This window comes from Rhagoletis pomonella, unplaced genomic scaffold (assembly GCF_013731165.1).
Source record: "Rhagoletis pomonella isolate Grant_MI unplaced genomic scaffold, Rhpom_1.0 Rhpom_scaffold_00012, whole genome shotgun sequence".
NCBI lineage: Eukaryota > Metazoa > Arthropoda > Insecta > Diptera > Tephritidae > Rhagoletis > Rhagoletis pomonella.
Genome location: NW_023458566.1, coordinates 3844407 through 3857299, shown reverse-complemented (window position 1 = coordinate 3857299; position 12893 = coordinate 3844407). Strand labels below are relative to the sequence as shown.

General features: G+C 34.7%; 1 protein-coding gene across 2 annotated transcripts in view; it reads right to left on the bottom strand.

Annotated features, from left to right (window-relative positions):
• The window catches only part of LOC118747701 (DNA-binding protein D-ETS-3), an 83657-nt gene extending 73937 nt beyond the window's left edge, over positions 1–9720 (bottom strand). For both annotated transcript variants that reach the window (XM_036481777.1, XM_036481778.1), the window contains exons 1-2: positions 8204–9720; positions 5097–5147 (exon numbers count right to left, since the gene is read on the bottom strand). In XM_036481777.1, the coding sequence (XP_036337670.1) occupies positions 5097–5147; positions 8204–8285 (133 nt within the window). In that variant the 5' untranslated portion in view covers positions 8286–9720. The remainder of the gene's footprint in view (positions 1–5096; positions 5148–8203) is intronic.
• Positions 9721–12893: the final 3173 nt, after the last annotated feature.

Genomic DNA, 12893 nt, shown 5'->3' with positions numbered 1-12893 from the left:
GCCAAACACTACAAAATCAAAACCAAAACAAACCAAATTCAAATCAAATGTTGTTGGGATGAAAAACTTTTTTTAATAGATTGTGATTACAAAGCGATGAAACAATGCCTGAAGCGATTCAATTTAAAATTGTTCCAGAACGCAACAGTGCGAAAGAAAAACATGCAACAACACAACAACAAGCAATGGGACTGGAATAGCAAAGAGCAAATGGCACTGCGCAGGCACACACAGAGCAAGAACAATGTGGAGTGGTATTTATGTTGCCGAAAAAACACGCCGAAACGCTGCGACAACCAAAGTGACAAAAGTAGGCGCTATAGAAATTACACCCGCAGGCGTTGGAACACAACTGTGACACCACCCAGCAATGGCAACAACAACAGCAGAAATACTAGTAAGGTAGTGCTTTTGTTTTTCTATTTTTGTTGTCACTTTGGCAGAACACGCGTACGTCTGCCTGACTGACTCGACTGACTGACTCACAACATACGAGTGTAAGCAGCCGCTAGCCAAAAGCGCAATCACTGCCAACAACAACAATAACAGCAACGCGTCATGCATTTGTTTGTGTGAAAGTCAAGCGTTGCGAATTGGTGTGATGTGGTGTGACAGTGATGTCGTTGATGATGTCCTTTGTGATGCCACTCAAGCGTATGTACATAGACAATACAAAGTTTTGTTGTCGAGTGAGACGAGGTGTATGGCATGGCGAGCTGTTGATGCCAAACTTTTGGGCTTTTGTACTGTACATCCAACGAAGCTGAAACTGCACAGGACATGCTGAGAGGGAATACATAAGAAGACTTTGGCTTATTAATGCATGCGGCTGAAACGTTGAAACTTTTTTACAATACAACAAAGAAAAGAATTTGGGATATGTACATACATATATGAAATTTACTACTTGAGCATAGGATCTTTATGTGTCTAACCCTCCGAGTATAAAGGATATACGACAAACACTAATCTGATCTCATTAACATCTCTCTCTATTCCTACAAGGTGTGATTGGATGGTACGAGATAGTTAGAGAAAGAAAGAAGTGGCATTTTTCAAGGGTCCGCCAAAGTTTGGTAAAGGGGTCTTCATCCTCAGATCTGCATCACCAAAATTTTAGGGCTGCCAGAGAGCTTCAGCTGCCTCAAGAGACTCGTGTAACTCTGTCAGAATTACCGTCCACTCAGCTAATACTACTCTTCCTTTGGTCCGACCCCCGTCGAAGCAGGATAATTCTTGGACCTAGCATTAATTGAGCTTGGTGACATCGATTTCTAGGCTAAGCGATCTCGCCAGGACTCAGTAGTGCCACGACAACAATTGCAACAACTACCTATTCTACTAAAGAGGGCAGTAAGGCAATTAAACGAAATTGTTTTCAGAGTGCAGGCTGCTAAAAAGACAGCTAGATTTTTTTTAGAAATGGAATGTATAGAGCAGTCACCTTAGTACATATTCTGGCCATATTGAAATCCTTCCCTAATATGAAGGCCAGTAAAAGTTGTCACCCATCGACCCTGAAGATGTGAGAACAAGAAACCATTTAGAGCGCCTTTCATAGAAGCTATGAACGTTTAAGTGAAAGAAACGACACCAAAAGGAAAAGTGGATCTGTGGACAGTCTTAGGAGATATGAAAATTTAGTGTTGCTGTGCATTCAAAATATTTCTCAACTTAGTAATGTAAAGCAGCAAAAAAATTGTCGATACCTATCTAATACCAGAACCCTTTTCATTGAACCACAAAGAATTGAGATTAGCCAGCTTATATAAGCATCTAGTGGTATAAAGTGCTAATATGCATACCCACTTTTTGCGGCCTGATAAAAGCCAATCAACACACAAAGAGCCGACCCTCCTTTTAAAAAACCTTCTAAATATTACAAATGTATATATTAAGGTGGTCCAAAAATGCCTGTGCAAAAGTAATGTCGGAATTTTCACCCCAGTTTTTAATTTTGAAAAAAAAACATATTCACAGGTCGCTCAAACCGCTCAAAGTTTTCCATGTATATTATATCAGAAAAAAACAAGTTTTCGTAGAAATGGCATAGAATTCTTGAGAATCAATATTTTCCAATCGGAAAAATGGGTTTTCCTTCAGGAGATTCAATGTAATAATACCCTGTTGTTTACATAACCATTTTTTATGGTTACTATATTTTATAGGTCCGCCAAAAACCCCAAACAAAATGGAATGGGGGGACTAGTAAACAATCGTAAGTATTAAAAAATGGTTAAATAAACAATTGGGTATTATTATTGAAAGTGTCTTGAAGAGAAAGAGTTTTCCGATCGAAAAATAGTGATTTTCAAGAATTCTATACCATTTCCATGAAAAGTTGTTTTTTCCCCATGGAAATATTTTATTAGTTATATTTTTTTCGATATAGAACAATCCTAGTGAGCGAGAGCAATGAAATTCCGACTTAATTTTTTTTTTACCACCCTAGTATACATACTATATATGCATATGTGAATGTACGATTATAACCACCTTTTTACACCTCTATCTCGAAATGCATACATATTTGAGGTTTACATGGAAAACCCATGTTTCTGGTTATGATTACAATTTCTTTCAACCCGCCATTCATTCGTTCAAGCAAACATTTATTATTTGTTGTTATTGATTGTCGATTTGTTTAAATCGTACGCTTGAATGAGCTCATTGAAGCGAGTAGCCGAAGAAATTCACAAATTTACACGCATATTTACATTCATTTGTACATGTAAATGTTTGAGAGCAAAAAGGCATTAATGCAATGGGTAGAAGGGTAGATGTAGATGAACATTTCAGCATATTAATGTTGTGCAACTACCCTGTAGGACTATAAGAACTTGTTTGAAACTACTTTACTTATTTAACGCATACAAATGAAATTCAATTCTCGGCGCAAAGTTCAAATTCTTTCAGGGTACAATCAAATTTGTGCCTGTTATGCATTTTGTACACATGAATAGGCAACGCCTTTTATGTGCGTGTTCATAAGGACTAATCGAATACACGAAATAATTTTCACACCTTCACGCTATCTTTTGACTGAAGATATACATTGACTTATTTGCTATAAAACGTTTGTATGTGTCGCTACTATTACCTGTAGTCGTCGATATATTTTGAAACTGCATGTTCTTAGCAATACTACAACGTCATTTACACAAATACATAAAAATACGAGTATTCATAGTTAACTGGGTGTGAACCTGTAAATGGGTGTGTGTTACCGCAGGTGATAATAACTTTGGCTGGTAATTGGAAAAACTTGAAATATTGGCACTTAAAAGTTTACGTAAAAATTTCGAAGAGTAAATTACAGGGCAGTTCTGGCAACTTTCTTGAAAGCTTTTTACTGTCTTTCGAAGAACAAATTAGCAATACAAAAATTTCAAACTAAATTAAATCAAAAATATATATATATATTTTTTTACTTCTTAAAATAATAAAAACTAGTAAATAGAAGAAAATTAAATAAAAAATAATGAAACCATGTAAAATGAAAATAAAGCAAAAATGAAAAAAAATATTTTTTAAAAAATTAAACGAAATTAAAAAAGAAGCAAAAATTGCTTGAAAATTAAATAAAGTTAAAAAAATTCATTTTTAAAACAAACCCTAAAAATTAAAAGAAAATTAAATTAAAAAAGACAAAAACGAATTAATTAAAGTAGTCAAGTAGGAGCTTAAACGAAATAAAAAAAATATTTTTCTTTTTAATTTGATATAAAAATTAAAAGAAAATGATATTAACATGAGAAAATCAAATTACATTATACAAAGAAGAAACAAACAAAACAAAATTCTAAATAAAATTAAATTTTTTTCTTTTCTAAACAATAAAATTTAAAACTTTAAAGAAAATGAGACTATTAATAAAAAAATTAAATGAAGAAAAATAACAACAAAATGAAACCTGAAAAATTAAATTAAATAAAACAAATATATTTATTCTTTTGATAAAATAAAATAAAAATTAAAAGAAAATGAAATGAAGAAATAAATCAAATAAAAATCTAAAAATTAAATGAAATTAAAAACAAACATTTTTTTAATTAAACAATAAAATTTTAAAATAACAAGAAAATTTAGCTAAAAAAGAACAACAATTAATTAAAAGAAGAAAATATATAAGTTCCTAAACACTAAATGAAATAGAAGAAATATATACTTTTTCCTTTTAAAGCACTAAAATATAAAAACTAAATTAGAAAAGAAAAAAATTTAAATTACAAAAAAGTTCTGCTGCCCCAGAACTCGAACTCGGAACTCTCGGATGGCACGCCTGTGCTTTGCTCACTCGGCCATTAAGAATGCTGGAGCGATGTACAGTGGTTCAAACCTGGCAGTTAGTGTTCACAATTCACTTTTATTCTCACCTCACTTTTCACTCAACTTGATTTTTTTTTATGAAAGCTAACAAAATTTGCAAGAGACCATTTGAGCCCGAATTTTGAATTTTTGTTTTCTTTGTATTAAATTTTTTGGTGCAAAATGCAGAATTAGTGGCAATTTCGAAAAAAATCGGTTCTCCTATCCCAGTTAATAAATGTTACATAATAAAAACTAGTTGAAAACAATGGCAGGGTTCTCCCAAAAATGAAAAGATTTTCACAAGAAAAGTTAGAAATGTTATAAAAAAAATTTCACCAAGAAAAAAAAATTAGTTTCTAAAAAAATTTTGGGTATGCAGTTTTATAGCTCATTAAATTTTAACATTTGGAGCATTTGGGAAATAAAAGCGTTTGTTATGTTATTAAAAACCAACGGGAACTCTTAGCCACTTGGAACTTGCACTTTATCACATTAAAATTTAATGATCTATAAAAAAAAAAGTATTTTAAAAGCAAAAAAAAATTGTTTTGGTGAACACTTTTTTATAACATTTCATTTTTTTTTTCAAATTATGTTCGTTTTAGCAGAACCTAACAATTGTTGGTTTGCATTTTGAGTTAAAATTTTTATGAAAATCCGACTTTGTAAAGCTCTTTACAACTTTTTTTTCTGAATACACTAAATGATTTAAAATTTCGACAGATACCACGCTTTCTTGTTGCATTACGGTTAAAAGAAATCAAATATGAACTAACTATACTTACCCTGCGATTGCGAAGAGCTATGAGATCCCCAAGAGGATTTGTACGAAGAATCTGCAAAAAAAAGAAATAATTTATTTTAAAGAGGAGTCTCCAGTCCGAAATAAAATTAGTAAGCATTTAGAATGTATTGTATGATGCCAGTATATAAATAAACCTTTCCATCGTATGCGAGAGACTGAAACCTTTCGTGAAAAAAGTGCTTGGACCTTTTCCGTGTGGCTTTAGTCCTGGCAAAACCACGAAAGACCGCATTTTTCCAGTAATGACAGAACGAAAAGACGACGACATGTCTATGTGCAGGGATCCTCGAAGAAATGATACGGGAAGGAATCCTCAGTGCGGGTGGCGATTGTAAAGGTGCCAAATATATATAGCAAAATCAGGATGGTACTGCAGTATGAAGATAACATTGATGTCGTCGGTCACATTGCCAGAGTCGTGAGCGCAGAATTTACCGGGGGGAGAGTGGGGAAAACTAATCGCACCACAAAAAGAGAAGTATAACTCTTGCCAACAGCTGATACTTTGGGCTCGGTAGGCATTTGAATAGAACGACACCCTCTTGACGAACAAAAACGTGAACGAGGAATTTCATTTCTAGCCAAGAGTTTTAATGACCACACTATCATGCCGTAGGGGAATATAAATTTTACTACGCGTGCCAGTACTTGTCAGGAATATAATCTCCGTTCTCCCATACTGTGCGGACGATGTCACTATGGAAGCTTTTTCACTGGCGTAATTAAGACGATCCACTCCGCAGGGTCTGGGTTCAAGCCCGGTTCAACCCAACATCAAAAAAAATAAAAAATAAATAATATAAAAAAAACTTTTTAATATACAACGCTTTTATAAATGGACTAAAAAGTAGAAAATAATATTTCTCAGTCCCATAGAATTTGTTTTGATAACTTTTGATTTTGAAATTTTAGCAAAAGTCATTATAAACAATCTATGAAATTGAAAATGGAAAACGTGGAGCGCATGCTCCAACTTTACTTACACACGCTATTCCCACGACTTTCTTCTTGGCTTCTGCCAATATCTCTCTCTCTCTCTCACTCTCATCAACCAAATTTAGGATTCGCAGTAAGTCTAATACGATCCTAATAAACTTCTAACCCTGATTCTTGCGACCATGGAAATGGATCCTTTAACGCAATAACGGCATAAATAGTATATGCTTAAAACTTTTTAAAAAGTTCCTTGCATACTGCTTTCAGGTCAAAAAAAAAAGAAAAAATTTAATCATTTTAAAGGTCAAAGTATTTTTCTCTTTGATTTTGCCACAAAAAAAGTTAATTTTCCACACTGTGGGACAGGCATTAGGGTCAGCTTTAAAGATATTTCTAGCTAAACTGATTCAATCGCATCCAGTGAGAAATCATTCAGCAAACTTAAATTTGTGAAATCTTGCATAAAACCAACCATGAGGCAATGTAGACTAACAAATATTTAAATTATTTCAATTGAAAGTTACGCCATTCTTAATATAAAAATTTGCGGCGATTAAAGGAAAAGTTTTTATATGCTTGACTCTTGAGGAAAAGGTAAATTAAGCAAGCTTCAGAAAGTATCAAATTAGAATTTTAAATTTCCATCATCGTTAAAAGTTTGAAGATTTTTTATTTTAATGAACAAATTTTGATCGTATTATTTTCCACCAAAAGAAACAATGAAGGCTGTATGACGTCCCCTTAAGCTTTGCGCATGCCAAAATCAGAGTCAAAAGTTAGCATACAGCTAGTACTAATAGAATATTCATAGTCATTTTTTTTTTAATCTTTTATGAAAATACAAATTATTCATTCTAAAACATAAGCCATGTAAATCAAAAACTAATACTTTATATAAATTTCACACAAAAATCAAAAAAATTGCATCAAAATTTCTAACTTTTTATTCGGATTCTTTATAAAGTTTTCGAGTATGCAATTTCGTAGCCCATTTAATTTTAGTACAATAAGGGGCAAGTTAAGTTAAAAATAGAATTCGATCATGCGTTATGGGCAACAAAACTGCATACTCGAAAAATTTCTAAAATTTTGGAATAAAAAGTTGGAATTTTATTGCGTTTTTTTTAATTTTTGCTTCTTTTATTTTAAGTGTGAAACTCTAATTCATATGGTCTATGTTATAGAACGAACAATATTTTCATATTTTATGAAATTTTTTTTATGAAAATAATTATGAATATTGTATTAAAACACTAAATAACTTTTTACTCTGACTGTATGTATATGAGTACATGTACTTTATAATTATTTTATTTCCAAAAAATATAGATTTTGTCTTAAGATATCCCAAGTGCAATTTTCTGTGAAATGATTCTCTAAAAATTGCATGCCTTTTAAAGACTTCAGAAACTAATTTTTACAGATTTGCAGAAAATGACCATCAGGAGTTTGCGGGTTAAAATATGCTACAGAAATTTTCCTCGTCGAAGCTAATTATTGATGCTTGAATTTGACATTTCGCTCAGATAAAAATTTGTTTAGTCTTTTTTTTATTTCTCAGAATTGTGCGACAATTATTTGGCAAATCAAGCCAGCCCGGAATTTGCTAATATTTTATGAAAGTATACATATCCAGTAATAAAACATGCCATGGATTTGCAAAAGTTATCTCTAATTATTATTTAAATTTTTTTTTTTAAGTGGAAAAATTAAAGTCTTAGAGAAGTTACAGATTAAGACATAGACAGTAAAATTGCATGGGAAATATTTTCGTAGAACATTTTGACCCATCAGCTCCCGCCCGAAAGGGCCGTTTTGACCCTGACTTCATTTACGTCTTGGCATTTTGTTTCGCTCAGACATTTATTTTAACTCCTTAAGCCAGGACATGAAAACTTTAGTAAATAAAAATACGAGCTAGCTTTCGGAAATGCATCGAGTGTTTGATTATTGGATTGGTATACTTTCACAAAATGTTAACAAAGTCCGGGTTGGTGTCGGTTGCCGCACAGTGTAATTAAAAATTTAATTTTTGAGCTGTAAAAAATTTATTTCATCAACTAAAATGGCTCACAACAAATACATATGTAAAATTTCTTCTTCACGAATAAAATTAAAATTAAAAATTTTCATAAATTTCTTTACACTCACCTGCGAATAACATTGAAAAATTGCTAAAACTTCCCGTCGAACGTGACAAATAATCAGCAGAGGTTTTAATGTCAAGCATCATGGCACCGTAGCGCGAATTGGCGGCGGCAATTTTTGCCTTATCTAACAAGCCGCCGACGGCCAAACTGCGCAAATGCACTTACAAGTTGGCAAAGTGCTTGCAGTTAATAGAAATCAGTACACTATGCGCACACAAAAGTTTACGGTACACGCAGTTTTTTTAGTAAATGTTTCCTTTAAGTAACACACTCGAATTCGCTTAATTGAAGTTTTATTACCGTAAATAAACACTTGAAATTCAAATCAGCCGTGCAAAATCGGCGAGCATTGAAAAGTACAAATCGGATGCGAGGCTTCAGCAAAAATTCGAAAAGCATTCAAACGCATACACTTGTGTGCAATAAAAAAGCACTGTGACTGACATATGAAATCACGCGCTCACGTTCGAATCGCAACTATTTAAATCCTTCGAATGTTTCTGTGTGTTTGGGTAATTGTGCCTCGTTGGCGGTCACACCGGAAGGTAATAACACCGGAGACCAACAATTTTGTCGCCGAATGCGACGCAGCTGCCGTTGCCGTCGCCGTCGCCGTTGCCTTTTTTCTGCGCCTATACAGTCACACAAACACACACACACAAGCGCTCTGTCTGCTATGGGTACTACGCATGTATGTATTTATGTTTGTAAGCACGTAAGAACAATGCGCGCTTGAAAATGTTAGTTGAGTTGGCAAAAGAAGTGAATTGCCGTAACCGACACTCCTTCAATTTAATTTATTTTAAATGCTACGACGAGCATTCACCATGCGGGAATAGATGTATCCACGTAAGCGCATAAGTCCAAGCGTCGAAGAGGAGGCGTAAGCTTTAGCAGCCACACACACACACACACATACGTACGTACTTATATGCGCGCGTGCGAGCAAAGGCGCTGAAATGTTTTTGGTGCCTGGCGCTTAGGCACGCTGGCGTCGGCGGAACAGGAAAAGGAACGGGAAAAGTGACGATCGGAACCGGTTACCGTTACCGGACACCTCGACTTCCGGGCAACTTTGGTTGCTGCCAGCACCGTCCGTCGTCTGCGGCTGCTCCAAACGCTGAGCTAATGCTTCGTAATACTTATTTATTTGTAATATTTGGAATACGCGCAGATTTATTTATATGTATTTAAGTGGCGTGCTTGATTTGTCTTTTCCTTAAATGAGTGAGCGCTTACTAAACTTATTCGCTGCTAAGTGTTTTTGCTTTGTCGAAAATGTCGCTTTTTAGCCTCTTAAAGTAGAAGTTTCATCTAAAAGTTTTCTCGCCAACTAAGTACTCGCCTTACACCTGTGGCTCTGTACGCCTAAAAGCACACTACGAATTACGTAAATCACAAATTTCTTGCTTTTCTCTTCACACACCGCAAGTCGTTTATTTTTTGTTTGTTTGTTTGTTTGTTTTCTATTTCTATATTTGCACGCTCGTCTTTATTACACCGGATTGCGACCGATCTGTGGCACGGCAACGTAACAATTGATTTCATTCCGTCGCCAAATCGCGCATATCCTGCCCAGTTACCGGGCTCTGCCGCAGCCAAAGGTTGCTGTGCAGCAGCGCGCCGCCACGTACAACCCCGCCGCGTGTGTCGCTGGCACACACCCACCAACCCGACCGCCCTTACGAAATACGCGCTACAGGGGTGAGTTTGCGGATGTGGTGAATGTGGGTTGGTGGTTGGTTGGCTGGCTGTTTGTTTCGCTCGCTGCCTTCCAACCACCCATCCACCCACCTACAGGTTGCGCAGCTCGCACTGCTTGCTTGTCGTTTCGATTTCAACCAGCCTCAATCAGGCTTTAGGGGTGTTTCCACTGTGCGGTTGCATGCATGTGTGTGTGTGTGCGCGCGCCTTAATCCCAACACTATTGTCAAAAGCAATAACAACATGTTAGTGTTAAGCACCCATATTGATATGCAGCCCTTACTAATACCAACAACCCGTTTTCCGTTGGCACACCAATCAGCGACGAGACAAGGTGTGGCTTACCCACACATGCAAAAGCTTGCACATATACACAACACAAACACACACACACACACACAGGAAAACTTGCCTTTTCCCAACCAAAAGAGCTTTACAAATGTTTGCACGCTTCAATGAATTGACGAGAGACTTAACTTGCCCAGATTTGCCAGTATGTACTCGTTTAACCCAGCTGTATGCAGCAGTGAGAGTGAGAGAACAGTGCTCGAGCGCCGCTCGATAGGCAGGATGTGTGGGCAGGAAGATAGGAAACGCACAAGGAAAATAGTCGGAAATTTTTGCCAAATTATTGAAAAACATACAAATTAATACGGGAAAATAAATAAAAATTCAGAAAAAAATGGAAATCTGATATGCAAAATTGTGCAGCGCTGAAGCACTCACGGTGGGGCTTGGGTTAATAGGCGGCAATCGGGAATGGTAATGAGATATTGAAACTTTCATTGCTCGCTCTTTAAGGGTACTTAGATTTTTTTTATTAAAAAAAGAAGCATAGAATTTAAATGTAAAATTCTCGCTCATGGCATCTAAACAAAGTAATCAGTGGCTGTTGTTTTCAATGTTTTTATACAAAGATTGGAAATACTTTTTCAGGTGAAAAGCAGAGTATGAGATTTCTTATCGTGGCGAAGAAACTAAAATGGCCAGTCGGAAATCTTCTATGCATGGCAGCTAGGCTAAATGGTTTTACAATTTTATTTCGACACCTGAGTGGAAGATCGACCTATCTCGGCAGCCAGTTCGAAGACGCTCTCTCTCTCGAAAAAAAGCTTTTCAAGAACGCACTACTTCAGAATTTGATTGAAGAACTCCCTATCTCGGAATTCAGTTCAAAAACGCCCTATCTCATCTGGAAATTTATTGAAAATGTGCTGAGATAGGGCGTTCTTCAACCAAATCCTAAAAAAGGGCATTCTTAAAAAAATTTCTGAGATAGGGTGTTTTCGAACTGGCTGCCGAGATAGATCGATCTTCCACTCAGCTATCGATTTCCAATTTATCTAGTCTTATAAATTTATTTCAATAAAAGTTCTACAATTAAATGAAAAAGCATCCTATATTATATATATTATTATCACTATCGTTTACCCAATTAAGGTGATCTGACGTGAGTTTTGGCGAGTTAAAGTGAGGTGAGTTAAGGTGAGTTGAGGTGAATTGCGGGGAGTTGAGTTAAGGTCAGTTAAAGTTAGATGAGGTGAGTTGAGGTGAAATGCGTCAAAACGTAACTTCATCTTATCTTTTGTTTTTTGTCTTTGTCCCTATATTTATCTACTTCCCATTCTATATCTCTATCTCTGCTCTCCGCACTCAGAAACATACTTTAAATTGGCTAAAAGGGGCACTTAACTAATGATCGTTAAATCTGTAAGTTAATGTTTCCTCTCAGAGTAAAAAGATAAGGGCTCATAAGTTAATGAAAAATTTAAGTATGGCCCCAGTTCCGGCCCTTTTTTTCTTTGTGGTATCACTTACTGTTTTCGTTCAGCTCGAAATCAAATATAAAAATAAGTATTTATATAATTATGCGCCCACTGTCGCAACTGGCGTGCCATTCGAGAGATATGAGTTCGCGTCCAAAAGCAGGATTTTTTTTCCTTTTTATATGTATTTTTTCATGTTAAATTTTTAGAAACTTGTCTCAATTATTTTTTTCGCTTTTTTAATTTAATTTTCTTTTGATTTGTAGATATTATTGTTTTAAAAAGATACTAATTTTTTAATTTCATTTAATTTTTAGAAACTATTTGCCGGCAACTATCTTGACAGCTCTTTTCTGTATTTCGAAGGACTAATTGAAAGATCTGCTAATTTATCTTTTTGCAATTAGTTTTCTAAAAACTAAACGATTTTAAAAAAAGGATGTTTTTTTAAAAAAATAAAAACTAAAAATGTTGAGCAAATGAAAGTAAAAAAATAAAAAAATTTATTATGAAAGTTTCTAAACATTAAATGAAATTAAAAATATATTTTTTTTAAACAATAAAATTTAAAAATAAATGAAAAAATGTATTAAAAAATAAATAAAAAAAAACCCGTTGCCGAGGATTAAACTCGGATGTCTCTAATGTAGCGCCAGTACTCTGCTCACTGGGCCATTGCGACTGTTACAGCAACGTTAGCGAAACTGAAATTTATTGAAAATAAACTAAAAATTTTATAATCATTCGTTAGAAAGTTAAGTAATGGTTTTTCTTTACTTAACTGTAATGTTCATTAAATGCTGTTAATAAATCATTAACTGACTCTGAGGGGGAACTTATTCAACTCGTTACTGAGGAACACCTTAATTAATCATTGATTGAGTGCGACTGTAAGACCATAAACAGTAAACAGCTGAAAGCGGTAAGCGAAAAAGATGAAAGTACAATATTTATATATTATTAACTATGTACTTTAACTAATAAATACATCTCCAATAATTCTGTCAGATTTAAAAACTCCTGATGGTGTTGAGTGTGACTGTGCCACATACGTCCTGCGAATTAGAACACATATTCAGCAAGACCGTGCACCTCATTTCTGACCGCAGATGCTCCTTAAAGCAAAATATAGTTAATACGTTGTTGTTCCTTAACAAATATATTTCCTTGTATTTGATGCTTCTTTCTAGCAATAAAATAGTCATTTTGTAAATTTTTTTA